Here is a 17,326-nt window from a genome sequence, read left to right as displayed (position 1 = left end):
CGTTTCTCTGAAATATTGCGAGTCACGGACCTTACGCAGTTAAAAAGTTCACCAGACATGACAACATCTCATTTATATTACAGTGGTGATTGTACAAGTGATGCATTTGTCACATTCATCATGAAACACGTTAAAGGCATAGCACGTTTACATCAGCCCAACAGACTCCCAAATATCTCCAATCTGATGCTATTAATGTACATCCACCATATGTGTCTTGATTTGAGGTACCAGGAGTTCCACAAGTGCAGGACAGTTACTTGTTGAATAATGTTTGTTTTGAGAGAGATTTCAGATCTGAGATGCTTATAAACATTGATCAAAGAGCTCCAGAAATGACCAGCATCATAGCTGAGTCGTTTGCGACACACACACACACACACACACACACACACACACACACACACACACACACACACACGGCAAAGTAAAACAGATGTATGCAGCTCATTGGCCACGTAATGCAGGTAAATTATTAACAAAAGATGCAAATATATTACTTTATTCCTCTTGCAATAAATGGCATTATGTTTTAATATCCATTAATTGTGTTATTTATAATTCATACAGATCTAACAGGCATTAAAGTCTCAACTGTGCCAACATGATTATAGAGTGAGTTTTACATCTGTTTATGTAACCTACATTTCAAGAGCTGTATAAAATCATGCACTAATGAAATGGACAGTCTCTATAATCTAAACATATCTGTATATTTCAATAAAAGCACAAAGTTTTAGTAAAAACTGAAGAGCATGTCCAGGCATTGAAAAATAGTTCGATGAGGCGTAATGGAATGAAGAGAATGCATGCGTCTTCAAACATGTTTTTCAAAGCTGAACTACTACAAACTTTGAATAAAAAGAGACTTAATGGTGTGAGACACTGAAAAACAGCTTCCATCATGAATAAAGAATATTGCGGACAGAACGCAGAAATGTGTCCAGTGTGAACGCCCCCAATACAGTTTAAAAGTATGAATAAAAAGAGAATGTTACTTCAGAAAACTTCTATTAATATTGTTCAAAGAAGTCACCAAAAAACGTTGTTAACGTTACCTACAGTCATCGTACGAAAGGGTGCATGTTAAAATCATTTGCAGACATCGATCAGACGACAGGAGAACCAGACAATCTCAGAGTGATGTGTCAAACCCTTTCTCAGAAGACCGCTCATGTATGTTGACATCTGGCGATGCGGCCGTGTGGTTGAGTTCTTCCGTCATTGTGGGATTGGGAAGATCGTTCCAGTGACCGTCATTACTGAACTTCTGTTGACAAGCCGCAGAATCCTGAAGGACTTCTTGGATTTCCAGTGGAAGCCTCCGGAACTTGTCCTGATATTCCCGTTTCAAATCGTTCTGAAGCTGCAAAAACAAGCAATCAATGTCACTTTGGAGGAAATATTACAAAACCAATAAAACTCACGCACAGATCAGCGCTTCTCCTCTGGTTTTACTTCAGGACTCAGATTTAAAAAATGTAGATTTTGTCAGTCAAGTCATTTTTATTTTCACTAAATCGATCATTTCAAAGCAATTTCACGATGACAGTCCATAATTTCACCTCACAAAAACAGCGTGCTCGACTCAAACCATGTTTCTCCACATTGCCAGTGAATCTGTATTTAATGTCTTTGACCTCGTGTGGTTTTATTGATGGGTTTTGTTACACCACATGTTGATCATTGCTCTAATTCGATGAGCTTCTACTAAATGACAGATGAAATTGTGCCGAAATACTGTATGAGTTTGATTGGACGCATGACCTTTGACATTAACAACAAAACACATGGGACTTGCTTTCTCCTATTTTTCTGATTACATTTTTTTTGAAAACATTGATTCACATAGATAACAACGAAAATCAAAACAAATATACACAGAATCAACACTTAACACCCCCCCCCCATTATCCTCTAAATTAATGACCTAATACAGAGTCTGGGGCAAAATGAAACCCGAGTGCCTAATACGTCACACACAAAACTCTGAACCCCCAACCAAAACTCCTGGATCTTAACACACCCCCAAAAGACATGGGTTGTGCCCCCATCTTCTGATTGGCAACGCCAGCAGGTGGGCGTGTCTTTAAGACCAAGTCTATATAATCTAGAGGGGTCCAATAGAATCGATGTATAATCTTTAATTGCATAAGTCGCACCCTTGCATCTCTAGATGTACACTTCTAGAATCCGATCCCACACCACCTCCTCCAATACCAAGTTTAAATGTTTCTCCCATAATCATTTGAGAGAAGTTAAAGCTCTGCCCCCCCAGACTCGAACAGTCAAATGTTCAGTGAGCGGCCCACTCGGCTGCTACATGAGTGACCCAATCACTCCAATGACTTGTAAGAAATATTCCACAAACTCCAACCAATAGGAGCATAAGAACAAAGAACGTGCCGATTCATCCACTCAACTGTCCCGAAGGAGAGTTACTTCACAAAACAAAAAAGGCGCTCAGCTTCCTCATCAAGTATATGTTCACCCTGTGAGCTCGCTCTATTTCCAGCTTATGGCCGGTTATATCAAGCAGATTCAGAAAGAGCCTGTCCAGGAATTTTACCATAACCTGCCCCTCTTCGGCCTCAGGAATTCCAACGATACAGACGTTATTCCACCGGCTACGGTTCTCCAAGTCCTCCAACTTCTCCCAGACGCGCTCCGAATCCACCTTGGTCGCTAGCGGATTAGCAAATAATTCCCTCTCTGATGATTCCAGATAAACGATCGGTTTCTCGACATCCCTCACTCTTGTAACCATCTCAGTGAATTTAGTCTCCATGGCAGTGATCGATCGACATATTACAGCAACATCCTCCAAGTCAGCAATGACCTTCACCAGCATTGACCAGATCGTTCGATATAGGACTATCTGAGTTTGGTGTCTTTTGATTCCTTGGGTCATGAGGATCAGCCATTTAATCTCTCTGAAATGTTATGTAAAAGTATTGTATATTTAAAATACTTTGTACACTTTGAATGAAAATTGGAAGGGGTTTTAGAGAGAAGAGTGAGGACAGCTGAGAAGATCTTCGGGGTCTTTCTTCCCTCCATCAAAGACATTTACAAAAAACACTGTATCTGCAAAGCCACCAGCATTGTTGACGACCCCACACACCCCTCACACACACTCTTTACCCTCCTGCTGTCAAGAGGTACCAAAGCATTTGGGCCGTCACGGCCAGACTGTGTAACAGCTTCTTCCCCCAAGCCATCAGACTTCTCAATACTCAGAGACTGGTCTGACACACACGTGTCCTGAGTTGCACTTTAATTACTGTCACTTTATAACTGTCTGCTACCTCAATAACTGGTCGGCGCTGCACTGTCTCTCACTGTGTCTATTGTCCTGTCCCTTTAGTCGTTTATTGTACTGTCCCGTACTTTCTACGTCCGGTATGCTCTACCACCTGAGCCACAGCCGCCCCATATATAATAGCAGTGCTGTAGTTGTGATGCGTCTGCTGCTGATACAGTGTTATAAACCGCTCAAACATCGTCTCTTTAGTCTCACTCAGTGATAAGACCGATGAATATTGTGTTTTTTCTCTCAGGCAAAGACTCCTCTCATGATTAAAGATGTGGGAATTGTATTCATCATGACCCAATAATTGCTGTACTGCTTATTTGACTGTTTAACTACCCCGCTCGCTCTCCAGGGACATGTGTAATTAAAGAAAGCACCAGAGATTAATTGTGACGCACTCGTACTTGATCTGACAAACTCTCTGATCTTTACTAGCATTGATTAACGGCCCAGTACAGTTTTGATATGGTCATATACTGGTCTGATGTCAAGACAAACAGGTAAAAGGGAAACTTGTGTGTGAATAGTGCTTCACTATCGTGGCAATCTCAACTGAGTGGTATTAAAAGAGAGTTAAATATTCTCCCAAACAGATCAGGCTCTTAAACTTAATGTTTTATTGAGGTTTAAATCAACAAAATGGACCGCCCTACACTCAATCCTAAACCCTGCTGATCGTGTCAGGAAAAGCAAATGCGAGATGAAAAACACAACCATGTCATTTTGTGCTGCTTCTATGACACTTTGTGTTCACGTGATGGACTGGCATGTTCTTCAAGACTCGTATCACGCTCCTTTACATCACAAGTGCAACGCTCCATCAGTCGAGCTCAATTTGATCACACTCAAACAAGCTTGTAAATGTAGTTGATTATGTAATGCAAACGTTAAAATGAGTCATGTGCTATAAAAGTGTGCAGCTGTGACAGCTTTCACTCTTGCGGTCGATGTTTCCTCGAGATGTCGGATGGTGATTTGCTCTCATCAGTGAGATTAGACTCTTATTTTGGGTGATGAATCTGATTAGTCTCAGTTCTGGACGTTGTTCAGGTCAAGTTCTTCCACATCAGAGTCAGTAAATCGTTCTTTTAGGATCTCACTGTCATTTCTGTATCATTAAGTTTCATCTTCACAGCAATTAAGGGGTCAAACTTGTTCATTAGACGGCTGTGTTCACATACTTTAGGCCACACAGTGTATTTGAAAGCCATCTTGAAGAGCGATTCCTTGAGCGTTTGCTTCAGTCTCTTCTATATTCACATGACATGAGCAGATGGTTACAGGCGGCGAGCAAGTGAATGTGCAGTACAAAGCGTGCCCTACTTAGGGAAGGACATCTGCTGCTCAACCCCTGCTGGACATGAAACAAAGAGCTTGAATTAAAACGGCATCTCGACCCGCGGTGACTGTTCGCCAAACTGACCGACTGTGTTTAATGCTGCGCTGCGACTCATGTCAGAAGTGTGTGTGTGTGTCGTGTCTTTATCACCTGCACGCCGTGTGTAGCTGAAGGTAATTAAAGTCACCAGCTGTGATTGACACACAAGAATCTTACATGATAATATATCAGGTCATTTTACACCTCTGTAACAGCATCATATTTACTAATGTGAAAGACTTGCTACTTAAGACACTTAAAATAATTTTTTTGACAAAACAGTAATCAAAAAGTAATCAGATTACACTTCAGAAGTAATCTATCCAACACCGTTTACTGTATGTGATACAAACATGTGGTAATATTTATTATCCTTTTAGTGACTCAAATATAGACAAACGGCGTCTCACAGCACTTAAACTGTACAAAGGTCTGATTTCAGTTCGGACAAACGCATTAAACGTCAGTATTTCTCCTCAACCACACGCGATCAACACATCTCGAGTTTTAGATTTAGTTTATCTCCCTTTGTTTTGGTGCAAAGTCTCAAATTTGTAGTTTTGTAGGTTGGTTTTTAGATTAACGTGTATATGCTCTTAATTCTTAACAGCTCTTAAAATATTACAAAATACACTTTTAGCGCATGTTTTAAAATGTAATGTCTTCATGTTGTCTGCGGTGTGCAAAGGTTTGTCCAGTAATATGTTTTCCAGAATGAGAACATGTGATGTAATGAAAGGCGATTGGCCCGTGATAGGTCTCGCTTGAACTTCCATCTTGGGTATCAGGACTGCAGTAAAGACCATTTCAAGAATGGAAAAGGAGTTAGACCGGTCCAGATGTATTTCTGGATCAACCAAGTCTCTTTTTCAATGTAAGTCAGACCTCTCGGCGGCCGTACGGTGGAACGTTCTTGGGCAGTTTGGGCATCTATTTTTCTATATTTTGAAATCTCCAAACTGTTTGGTCAAGATTACGATAAAAGAACAGATAAGCAGTAAAATCTGAGAACACTTCACTCAACGGTACGGCTTCCTTGGACCTCGGCACTTGAGGGAATCGTGGCACGCTCTGTGTTTAAAGGCAGCGGTGACGAGGCGCTTCATTGGGATCACGCGAGTCCCATCACACGAGGACACAATGATCCACGGGAAGGCCGTGTCGTTCTGTCACAACTGGTATAATAAATTATATTTTTTTTACCTCAGATTACGTTATAAATGCAATTATACCATCTTGTATTGCTAATGCACATGCGTATTCTAGAGTTGATTGACAGGTGATTTCTGTATCTAAAAGGTGATTGGCTCTTTTACCTGTAAGGCAGAATGACCATTAATAGAAGTTGTTCATCTCTGCTAAATAGTCTCTGTTTTGACAAGCAGGAAATATTCATGGAACAATGACGTCACTTGATGTCACCAACAAACGGTCTTTGAAATGGTCTATATTCACTAAGACATATCAAACATGTCTTTAAGCACAAGAATCTGGAGTGGTTTATTCATGAGACAGCCCTTGGCGACACACAGAATTAACTCACCTACAGAGACTCCGAGACATGAAAGCACGACCCATTCTAGTTCTGCCCGTCCCGAGCGAGACACTCGTTAAATCTGTCTTTCCTCAAAAGACTCGTCATCTGTCAGCAGACCACACTCACGTCCAACTCTACAGCGCTCTTAAAATACTGAGAGACGAGAGTGACCTTCAACATCTGACCTCATTCTGCTTATAAACTCACATGCAGCAGCCGGTGAAGTCATGACATGAAATGTTCCTGTCTCACATAACGCTGTGAACGATACATGATCACATGAATCATGCAATCATCATCAGATGCAGTTGAACTGAAGGATAAAGAGTGATGTAAGATTCGATGCGGATCCACACAATTCCTGATTCCTGCAGCTCATAGGCAAAACATGTAACAATGAACAGCCGGAGTCTGATCTAACAAATGCATATAAGTGAATAAACGTGTGTGCAGCATCACGATTACAATGTTTCTTAAACTTTGGCCACTTTCATGTCCCGAGGGCTTGATTTTTATTCAAATAAACAGATATTACCATTTTTATTGTTGTTATATGAAGGTCTCATTAATTCGGACTTGGAAATGTTTTACCAGGCCGACATCATTATTTTTGGTACTTTTGAAATGTCTTTGTCTAGATTTGACTTTAAGTTTTAAACACAGACTTTCAATATTAAACTATGGCAATACGTTGTATAAATACTAATTATTAAAACTGTGATCATCTCAATAAAGAGTGAAAACATAACAATATTTATTTAGTTATCTCTGTGAATGTTTAATTCAGATGGAGGAACTCTCGGGAAGGGTTTCACAGAATTGGGAATGTTCTGGAAACGACACTCATGATGATCTCCGGTGATTCATGTACACACGCTGTTGGACATTGTTAGTAGACCAAGTTAATAAAGTTGTGAAAGTGTGAACAATTATTTCTAGAAATCCACAGTGTTAAAAGTGCCTGAAGTTGAAGAAACACCACATAAATGATTGATTTGTATCTAAAAATATCAATTAAATATCTAAACATCCTTAAAACAAGATACATTCCCTTGTGAGCACTACAGTTTATTATATGCAATCATTTATTATATTAAACTATATTTAAAAAAAAGGCTTATCTTCATATCTTGTTTTTAGGATATTTTGATATCATTTAATATTCTGTTGATTTGTTTGTAGTCGCAGCGCTGCTGGTAAACTACAGGATTTATTTGGACTCTTCTGGTTTTATTGAGTAACAAAAACTTCCCCGGTGAGAATCACAAGAGTCGTGTAAATTATTAATGACGAGTCGCTGACTTCAAACAGAGGAAAAGACACGAGACCAAAAGGGTGGTTCTCCACTCTGGAAATGTTCACGTGAGTGCCAGCGTGTGTCTGTGTGTATATATACGTGTGTGTGTGTAATTATATATATATATATGGTGTCACTGGAACAGAACCAACACGCCAGTTCTTATGGAGCCACAATCTGCTGCATGACTGTGCGTATGTACGTGTATGTGAGAGTGAGTGTGTATGTATATGTGAGTGTGTGCCTACGAATGTGTGTGTATATGTGAGTGTGTGCCTACGAATGTGTGTATATGTGAGTGTGTGCCTACAAATGTGTGTGTATATGTGAGTGTGTGCCTACGAATGTGTGTGTATATGTGAGTGTGTGCCCACGAATGTGTGTGTATATGTGAGTGTGTGCCCACGAATGTGTGTGTATATGTGAGTGTGTGCCTACGAATGTGTGTGTATATGTGAGTGTGTGCCTACGAATGTGTGTGTATATGTGAGTGTGTGTCTGTGTTGTAACGGATTGACCCAATCAATTGGGGTGCCAAGCAGGTGATTAAACCTACTAAATGTTTTCAATCTTTGAATCAGTCAACCATACAAAGGATTCACACATTTAAAGAATTAGTAACCCTTAATATGTGGATGAAGTATTAACACACCAACAGCAAGGCTCAATTCACAGAAACGTATTCATTTTTGAGCAAAATATCACATATGCACAGCTCAACACACAAACGAAAAATGAGAAAACTACAAATAAGAAAAATATCCCCAAATTCAAAACTTAGATTCAATTTATTCAAATTCAGTTTGGGGTACAAACCACCAGTTTCAGAATGAATTGGACATGCAGTTCACATTAACAGTTCTTCAGAGTCCATATTCACGCAAGTCCATTCAAACCAGCATGAAGTAAACCAGTTCAGGAGTTCAAACAACATTTACACAGACTCATGGACACTCAACTGGCAAACATCAGAAGAATAAAGAATAAAAAACAATACTTGTTTGGTCCTGATGATCTGCTCTCCATTGTTGTTTGGACCATCAGTAGCTTTCTCTGTGTACATCCAGCAAACTTCCAAAAAGGTCCATAAATCCCAAGACAATCAATAAACTTTACATTCTACCTCAGTTTATTTTTTTTTGGAAATATGCAGAGTTTAACTCTTTCCACTGCACAAGGTTTATTCCTGAACCTGCCATCTTCAAACTCTCTTAAGCCACTCTCTCAAGACTCAGACTCGTCACAGTGTGTGAATGTGTGTGTGTCTGTATGTGTGTGTATGTGTGAATGTGTGTGTGTGTCTGTATGTAACAAAGAAACAACATCTAATATATATTTGTATTGTTTTTAATTGTCTTGAAAATATTTTTTAATTTGACACCATCTGGGCATTTTATACATCTATTTTTTATAGATATACAGTTGAAGTCAGAAGTTTACATACGCCTTAGCTATAGACATTTAAACTCATATACAATTCACAATTCTTCAATTGTGGAGGTCCACAATAGTTTTCTGAGGTCTGATTAGGCCTAACCCTGATTTCTTTTGATTTTCCCATGATGTCAATCAAAGAGGCCATAAAATACATCCACAGGTACACCTAACCCTAACCCTACAATTCAGCACACCTCCTATCAGAAGCTAATTGGCTAAAGACTTGACTAAGTTAACTGTATAAAAGTGGGCACAATTCATTCTTAGTGAATCAACCTTAATGTGTTTAACGGGATTTACCCAAAATGCACTCCTTTCACTTATTGGACTGTTATTAAATACAATTTATTTAATGACTGAACAAAATGTTAAATTTTTTCTCAAAATACGGAGTGGTGGTGGCGTAGTGGGCTAAATCACATAACTGGTACTCAGAAGGTTGCTGGTTCGATCCCCACAGTCACCACCATTGTGTCCTTGAGTAAGACACTTAACTCCAGGTTGCTCCGGGGGGATTGTCCCTGTAATAAGTGCACTGTATAATACATTGGTACTCAGAAGGTTGCTGGTTCAATCCCCACAGTCACCACCATTGTGTCCTTGAGTAAGGCACTTAACTCCAGGTTGCTCCGGGGGGATTGTCCCTGTAATAAGTGCTCTGTAAGTCACTTTGGATAAAAGGGTCTGCCAAATGCATAAATGTAAATGTTAAATAAATGTGATAATTTCATTCATTATCTACATAAATTTGCACACCAAAAAAAATTTTATATTACAAATTTCTCTCACCACTGCTACACTGATGACACGCAACTCTACTTTGTCTTCAAGCGCAACGACACCACGGTGACTGTTCAAATCACTGCCTGTTTGGCAGACATCTCGACCTGGATGAAGGAACACCACCTGCAACTCAACCCAGCCAATACCGACCTCCTCCTCTTTCCAGCCAACCCTGCTGTTGAACACAACATCACCATGCAGCTGGGCTCAACAACAGTAACACCTTCCAAAACGGTCAGAAATCTAGGGATATCCATCGATAACAAACTAAATTTCACAGGCCACAGCTCAAAGACTGCAAGATCATGTAGATTTACACTCTACAATATCAGGAAGATAAGACCTATCACTCACTTCATAGACTTCAGTGTATTCTGCAATGCTGACACGAGTCATGTGATGACCCTTTACACGTGTAAATATCACTCACTTCATAGACTTCAATGTGTTCTGCAGCGCTGACACGAGTCATGTGATGACCCTTTACTCGTATAAATATCACTCGCTTCATAGACTTCAATGTATTCTGCAGCGCTGACGCGAGTCATGTGATGACCCTTTACCCGTATAAATATCACTCGCTTCATAGACTTCAATGTGTTCTGCAGCGCTGACACGAGTCATGTGATGACCCTTTACCCGTATAAATATCACTCGCTTCATAGACTTCAATGTGTTCTGCAGCGCTGACACGAGTCATGTGATGACCCTTTACACGTATAAATATCACTCGCTTCATAGACTTCAATGTGTTCTGCAGCGCTGACACGAGTCATGTGATGACCCTTTACACGTATAAATATCACTCACTTCATAGACTTCAATGTATTCTGCAGCGCTGACACGAGTCATGTGATGACCCTTTACTCGTATAAATATCACTCGCTTCATAGACTTCAATGTGTTCTGCAGCGCTGACACGAGTCATGTGATGACCCTTTACCCGTATAAATATCACTCGCTTCATAGACTTCAGTGTATTCTGCAATGCTGACACGAGTCATGTGATGACCCTTTACACGTATAAATATCACTCGCTTCATAGACTTCAATGTATTCTGCAGCGCTGACACGAGTCATGTGATGACCCTTTACTCGTATAAATATCACACTTCATAGACTTCAATGTATTCTGCAGCGCTGACACGAGTCATGTGATGACCCTTTACACGTATAAATATCACTCGCTTCATAGACTTCAATGTGTTCTGCAGCGCTGACGCGAGTCATGTGATGACCCTTTACTCGTATAAATATCACTCGCTTCATAGACTTCAATGTATTCTGCAGCGCTGACGCGAGTCATGTGATGACCCTTTACTCGTATAAATATCACACTTCATAGACTTCAATGTATTCTGCAGCGCTGACACGAGTCATGTGATGACCCTTTACACGTATAAATATCACTCACTTCATAGACTTCAATGTGTTCTGCAGCGCTGACACGAGTCATGTGATGACCCTTTACACGTATAAATATCACTCGCTTCATAGACTTCAATGTATTCTGCAGCACTGACACGAGTCATGTGATGACCCTTTACACGTATAAATATCACTCGCTTCATAGACTTCAATGTGTTCTGCAGCGCTGACACGAGTCATGTGATGACCCTTTACTCGTATAAATATCACTCGCTTCATAGACTTCAATGTGTTCTGCAGCGCTGACACGAGTCATGTGATGACCCTTTACACGTATAAATATCACTCGCTTCATAGACTTCAATGTGTTCTGCAAGCTGACACGAGTCATGTGATGACCCTTTACTCGTATAAATATCACTCGCTTCATAGACTTCAATGTATTCTGCAGCGCTGACACGAGTCATGTGATGACCCTTTACACGTATAAATATCACTCGCTTCATAGACTTCAATGTGTTCTGCAGCGCTGACACGAGTCATGTGATGACCCTTTACTCGTATAAATATCACTCGCTTCATAGACTTCAATGTGTTCTGCAGCGCTGACACGAGTCATGTGATGACCCTTTACACGTATAAATATCACTCGCTTCATAGACTTCAATGTGTTCTGCAGCACTGACGCGAGTCATGTGATGACCCTTTACTCGTATAAATATCACTCGCTTCATAGACTTCAATGTGTTCTGCAGCACTGACACAAGTCATGTGATGACCCTTTACTCGTATAAATATCACTCGCTTCATAGACTTCAATGTGTTCTGCAGCGCTGATACGAGTCATGTGATGACCCTTTACTCGTATAAATATCACTCGCTTCATAGACTTCAATGTGTTCTGCAGCGCTGACACGAGTCATGTGATGACCCTTTACACGTATAAATATCACTCGCTTCATAGACTTCAATGTGTTCTGCAGGCTGACACGAGTCATGTGATGACCCTTTACACGTATAAATATCACTCGCTTCATAGACTTCAATGTGTTCTGCAGCGCTGACACGAGTCATGTGATGACCCTTTACACGTATAAATATCACTCGCTTCATAGACTTCAATGTGTTCTGCAGGCTGACACGAGTCATGTGATGACCCTTTACTCGTATAAATATCACTCGCTTCATAGACTTCAATGTGTTCTGCAGCGCTGACACGAGTCATGTGATGACCCTTTACACGTATAAATATCACTCGCTTCATAGACTTCAATGTGTTCTGCAGCGCTGACGCGAGTCATGTGATGACCCTTTACTCGTATAAATATCACTCGCTTCATAGACTTCAATGTGTTCTGCAGCGCTGACACGAGTCATGTGATGACCCTTTACTCGTATAAATATCACTCGCTTCATAGACTTCAATGTGTTCTGCAGCGCTGACACGAGTCATGTGATGACCCTTTACACGTATAAATATCACTCGCTTCATAGACTTCAATGTGTTCTGCACTGCTGACACGAGTCATGTGATGACCCTTTCCACGTATAAATATCACTCGCTTCATAGACTTCAATGTGTTCTGCACTGCTGACACGAGTCATGTGATGACCCTTTCCATGTATAAATATCACTCGCTTCATAGACTTCAATGTGTTCTGCAGCACTGACACGAGTCATGTGATGACCCTTTACTCGTATAAATATCACTCGCTTCATAGACTTCAATGTATTCTGCAGCGCTGACACGAGTCATGTGATGACCCTTTACTCGTATAAATATCACTTACTTTTGCACATTAATCATTGCTCTTCACAATCACAAAAGTGATAATAGTTTTCTCCAAAAGGTGAAGAGTTTAGATTTCTGAATTTCTTTTTTTTTCATGCTTTTATTTTGTGGAATCTGACTATTTTTGTACAGTGGTTGGGAAACACTGGTTTATCCCACTCTCCCCTTTATCTCCACTGTATCTGTATCACAAACTGAAAAAAGTTCATTTAAAACTTTTTCATCTTCCAAACTGAATATGTCAGTGTTCATTAGATAACCGGTGCACTGCACGCGTGAGAATCCTGCACAGTGTTTTAATTGAAACATTAGGAGTACACACACACTGAGGTGTGAAAACAATCGACTGCGTTCATCACCTTCAACAATATTCTTGAGATAACAGCGGACGATTCAAACCTCAAACATCAGAAACTAGATGATCTGCTGGTTTAGCTGGTTTTGCTCAACTCTCAACTTGGACAGCTGACAAGTATCGAAAAACACTAACCATTAAAAAAAAAGACCAGAATAACCAGCATGACCAGGCATTGAGTTCAGTTAAGCACCTTAGGCTGTTTTTTGTTTTTTTTTCCTCCATCAGGGAAGCAAAACTAGCTATAAACTGTCATCCTAAATCTCTCTCTCTCTCTCTCTCTCTCTCTCTCTCTCAATTTCAATGTAAAGTACTTTATTGGCATGATTGTATTTACATAAAATATCGCCAAAGCATTATTAAAAAAAACAGATAATGACAAGACAAATAATAATAATAAAATAGTAACAAATAACAATAAAAATAGAATTCAAATAAGGTGCCAGGTAATTAATAAACTCTATAATAATAATATACACTATGCAATATAAAATAAAAACTATAATAACAATATATACAATATAACATTTAACAGGACATTATGGACATAAGAAAATAAAAGTACTGTGACTGAAGTACATTAAGGCTGTGATTGGTTTCTGAATTTAGCTGCAACTGATGCATGATCATGCTTTGGATGTTTTGGTGAATGAGGCATCCTGTTTGATCCGACCCCTAAAAACCACCTTAAGTGCCTCCCAAGCCACGCCCACAGAGGATACAGAGGACCAGTTGGTATCCATATAGACATTGCTTTCAGCCTTTAACATTTGTTGGAAATCAGGATTTTGCAAAAGGGAAACATTAAAGCACCAACTATATGATTTATTTTTCTCTGTATGTGGCAACACCTCTAAACTAATCATGGTGTGATCTGAGACTGAGATGTTGCCAATTGCGCAATCAACAACAGATGAAATGAGGGATTTAGATATATATATATATATATATATTCTAGAATGAATCTTATGGGCTGATAAAAGAAAATGTATAGTCCCAACAAGATGGGTTCAAATGTCTCCAAATATCCGTAAGACCAAGATTTTTACACATCCTGTGAAGCGTTGATGTTGCTCTAGAGGGTTTACACACTTTTGCTTCACTATGATCAAGAACTGAATCCATCAATCGATTAAAGTCTCCTCCCAATATTATATCATGAGGGGTTTCAGCGGCTTGCAACATCTCTTCAAGATCTATAAAAAAGCCCTGATCTTCAGCGTTAGGTGTGTATATATTAGCCAAAATCAACCTTTGCCCCTGAATTTCAGCTAAAACAATAATTACTGTAATTTATCATTAATATGTTTGAGACATTTGAATTGTAGATGTTTATTAATCAGTGTAATGACTCCCCTGCTATTACTCGAGCCAGCACTAAAGAACACATGTCCACCCCAAATCTGCCCAAATTTATCAGCTTCCTGCGGGGAAAGATGCATTTCTTGAAGAAACACTATATCATATTTCTTCAGTTTAAGAAGAGAAATATCCTTCCTTCATTTATGGGGTGCCCAACCCATTCACACTCCATGTGGAGAGAGAGACTCATATTAACATTTGACATTTTGACATATTAGAAAAAATATATTGTGTATAAAAAATACAATTATAAAGACCACATTCCAACATTAGTGCAACAATCAAACCCCGAAAAAAACACAGAAAAAAGAAAAACGTGCACATTAACCCACGCACGACAGTGCCAACCGGCATCCATCCCTCTAAACTCAAACAGTCCATGTACACCTACGAGAGCCTCCATGACAACATGTTCTGTGCTTCTATACAAATTTTGTGAGACAGAATTACACAACAGAAAATAATCTATAAAACAAACTCCAGCCGCTAGGCGGAACAGCATAAAAAGAAACAAATAAGGCTCTCAGCCCCACTCGGCTGCATAGAGAGCATCACACATGACTTACTTACTCACTCCATTGAGCAGTATTTACATGCCCACAGCAAGCAATGTTTTACTTTCCTCAGGTTTTACTTTCCTCAGGGTCTGACAGCGAATGCACGTATGTAGGAGGGGTCCATGTCTGTAATGGCATAGTCGACTACACTAGCCCCAAGAGCTGAGCAGTATGTGAATCAGCCTAAAGAGTCCCCTCGGATCCTACCATTAAGCATATACAGACCCAGGCCTCGACAGAGACACAATAACTCTTTACCTTTTTTTTTCTTCTGTACTGTCCGGATTGTTCTGTGTTGTAGTGGTGGGGGTTAGATGTGTGTTGGCTTTCAGTATGTGGTTATTCCCGTGGGTATCTATAGTGTCCGGTTCTGCACCTGTCCTTGCATTTAGATCCCCACATAACATCACATTCCCCTGAGTCTAGAATTGGCTGGTTTCCGTCTGAAGATGATCAAAATGATTGTCCTTGTAGTACGGAGACTCTGGTGGAGGTATGTAGGCTGCACAGATGTAAAGGTCCTCATCACAGTCTATGATGCCTTTTTTAAGTTTAAGCCAAACATGTGATGAGTCTTTTTTCATGATTGATAGGCTGTTTTTTAAAGTCTCTTTGTACCAAATAATGACCCCAACAGAGTCTCTTCCGGGTTTCATGTTACAGTTTTTAAGTGATGGCAATAATATTTCCCTGTATCCTAAAGGGCAGTGACTGTCCACGTCTGACCTGCACCATGTTTCTTGCAGAATAATGATGTCCTGGTTATAAATGTTTTTCAGAAACTCTGATTTTAAAGACTTGGCCCCTAAGATTGTGGAGTAGAGGCCTTGAATATTAAAGAACTTTCAGTGGTGCAAGAACTTACCTTTGTTTTTGGTGGTTGCAGTTTCAGGGCTTGAGGTTTCTGAGGGTGCTTTGGGGTGTGGTGAGGGGTTTGAGGAGGACTGACAGTACTGTCACTGGTCTCCTGACTGTTCTCTGTAGCTGGCTGCTCATTGTCTGTCTGAGTCTGTGGATGAGCAACTGAAATGCACTTTATCGTTGGTTCAGCTTCCGTTTTCCAGTTTTTCTTTAATGCTATGAATAAGAGTGTCTTTTTTCCATCAGGTCTTTTCTCAGTTCAGAAACGTTTTCATTTAAATTATTGTTTTTATTTTAATCTCCAGCAGTCCCATTGCAATGCTGTATTCTTGTTTAAAAGCCTTTAACTCTTGGAGTTTGCTTTCCTTGAATTCGGTGAGTTCCATTTCCAGTTGGGAAAGGCACTCCTGAATGCACTGAATAGAGACTGTTGATCTGGGGGTGTGTGGGTAGAGAGGGGCAGTTTGTGTGCGTGATGGTGAAGCTGTGACGTCCTCTGCTGCTGTTGTTGGGGGGAGAGAAGACTTTTCCTTCTCAGCTAGGACTTTTAGTTCAGCAAAGTGTCTCTCAAATTGCTCAAGTCTGTCCTCTGAGCCCTGGACCATTACAGTGCCATTGTGATATAGGTTGATGTTGAACTTTGGCATAATGTCCAGATACAGTTGTCTCATGGCTCTGATTCCACCCATTTTTAGGTCTTTAAAATTGTGTCAGGCATTTGGGTACTCTGTATAAAAGAGCAGGTCTGTTTTTACTCTTCTGTCATTTACTTCCATGAAATCTGCTCTGAGAGTTTCTGGGAATTCTCTGATTAATTTAGTTTCAAATTTCTTTCTTGCAGTCTCACTTGTTACATTGTCAGGATATGTGATGGCCAGAGTGTTGAGGTCCCACTCCTCTGATGAGGCACATCTATCCATTGTCACCTTGATTGTTTTAGGCCTTTGAATTTTAGATAGGTGTGAGGCTATCCAGACGTCAGAATTTGTGATTGAATTAGCCGTTCTCAGACTATTGGCCTTTCAGTGTGCCGTTCAGCCCTTTTTTTTGGCTTAGACGCTTTCAAACCTTCCACTTTGCACCTCCAGAAAATGTCTTGGGTTGTTGTTGAGCAGGTAGGCAGTCAGACCTTGGTTAACTCCCACTTTGTTTGGGTTAATTGTATGCATTAATCTCCATATAGTTTCTGTTAGCTGATGCTTTGCTTCTGGAGTGGTGGTGGCGTAGTGGGCTAAAGCACAAAACTGTTAATCAGAAGGTCACTAGTTTGATCCCCACAGTCACC

At 40.1% G+C, this 17,326-nt stretch overlaps 1 protein-coding gene across 1 annotated transcript; it reads right to left on the bottom strand.

The window, feature by feature from the left end:
* Positions 1–1,115: 1,115 nt before the first annotated feature.
* On the bottom strand, positions 1,116–16,961 carry LOC127622410 (1-phosphatidylinositol 4,5-bisphosphate phosphodiesterase beta-1-like). Its single transcript, XM_052096515.1, has 3 exons — positions 16,896–16,961; positions 16,046–16,189; positions 1,116–1,366 (listed from the first exon to the last, which is right to left on the bottom strand). The coding sequence occupies exons 1-3, from the start codon at positions 16,959–16,961 to the stop codon at positions 1,136–1,138; spliced, it is 441 nt and encodes a 146-aa protein (XP_051952475.1). The 3' UTR covers positions 1,116–1,135.
* Positions 16,962–17,326: the final 365 nt, after the last annotated feature.

Source organism: Xyrauchen texanus, chromosome 28 (genome assembly GCF_025860055.1).
Source record: "Xyrauchen texanus isolate HMW12.3.18 chromosome 28, RBS_HiC_50CHRs, whole genome shotgun sequence".
Taxonomy (NCBI): domain Eukaryota; kingdom Metazoa; phylum Chordata; class Actinopteri; order Cypriniformes; family Catostomidae; genus Xyrauchen; species Xyrauchen texanus.
The sequence above is the reverse complement of the archived record's forward strand: the minus strand, read 5'-3'. Positions and strand labels throughout refer to the sequence as shown.

Coding starts and splice junctions, on each gene's coding strand:
- LOC127622410 (XM_052096515.1), bottom strand. CDS start 16,961: ATGGATAGATGTGCCTCATCAGAGGAGTGGGACCTCAACACTCTGGCC. Junction 16,190..16,895: donor CCATCACATATCCTGACAAT/GTAACAAGTGAG, acceptor GCTCATCCACAG/ACTCAGACAGACAATGAGCA. Junction 1,367..16,045: donor TGCAACCACCAAAAACAAAG/GTAAGTTCTTGC, acceptor TTGTTTTTGCAG/CTTCAGAACGATTTGAAACG.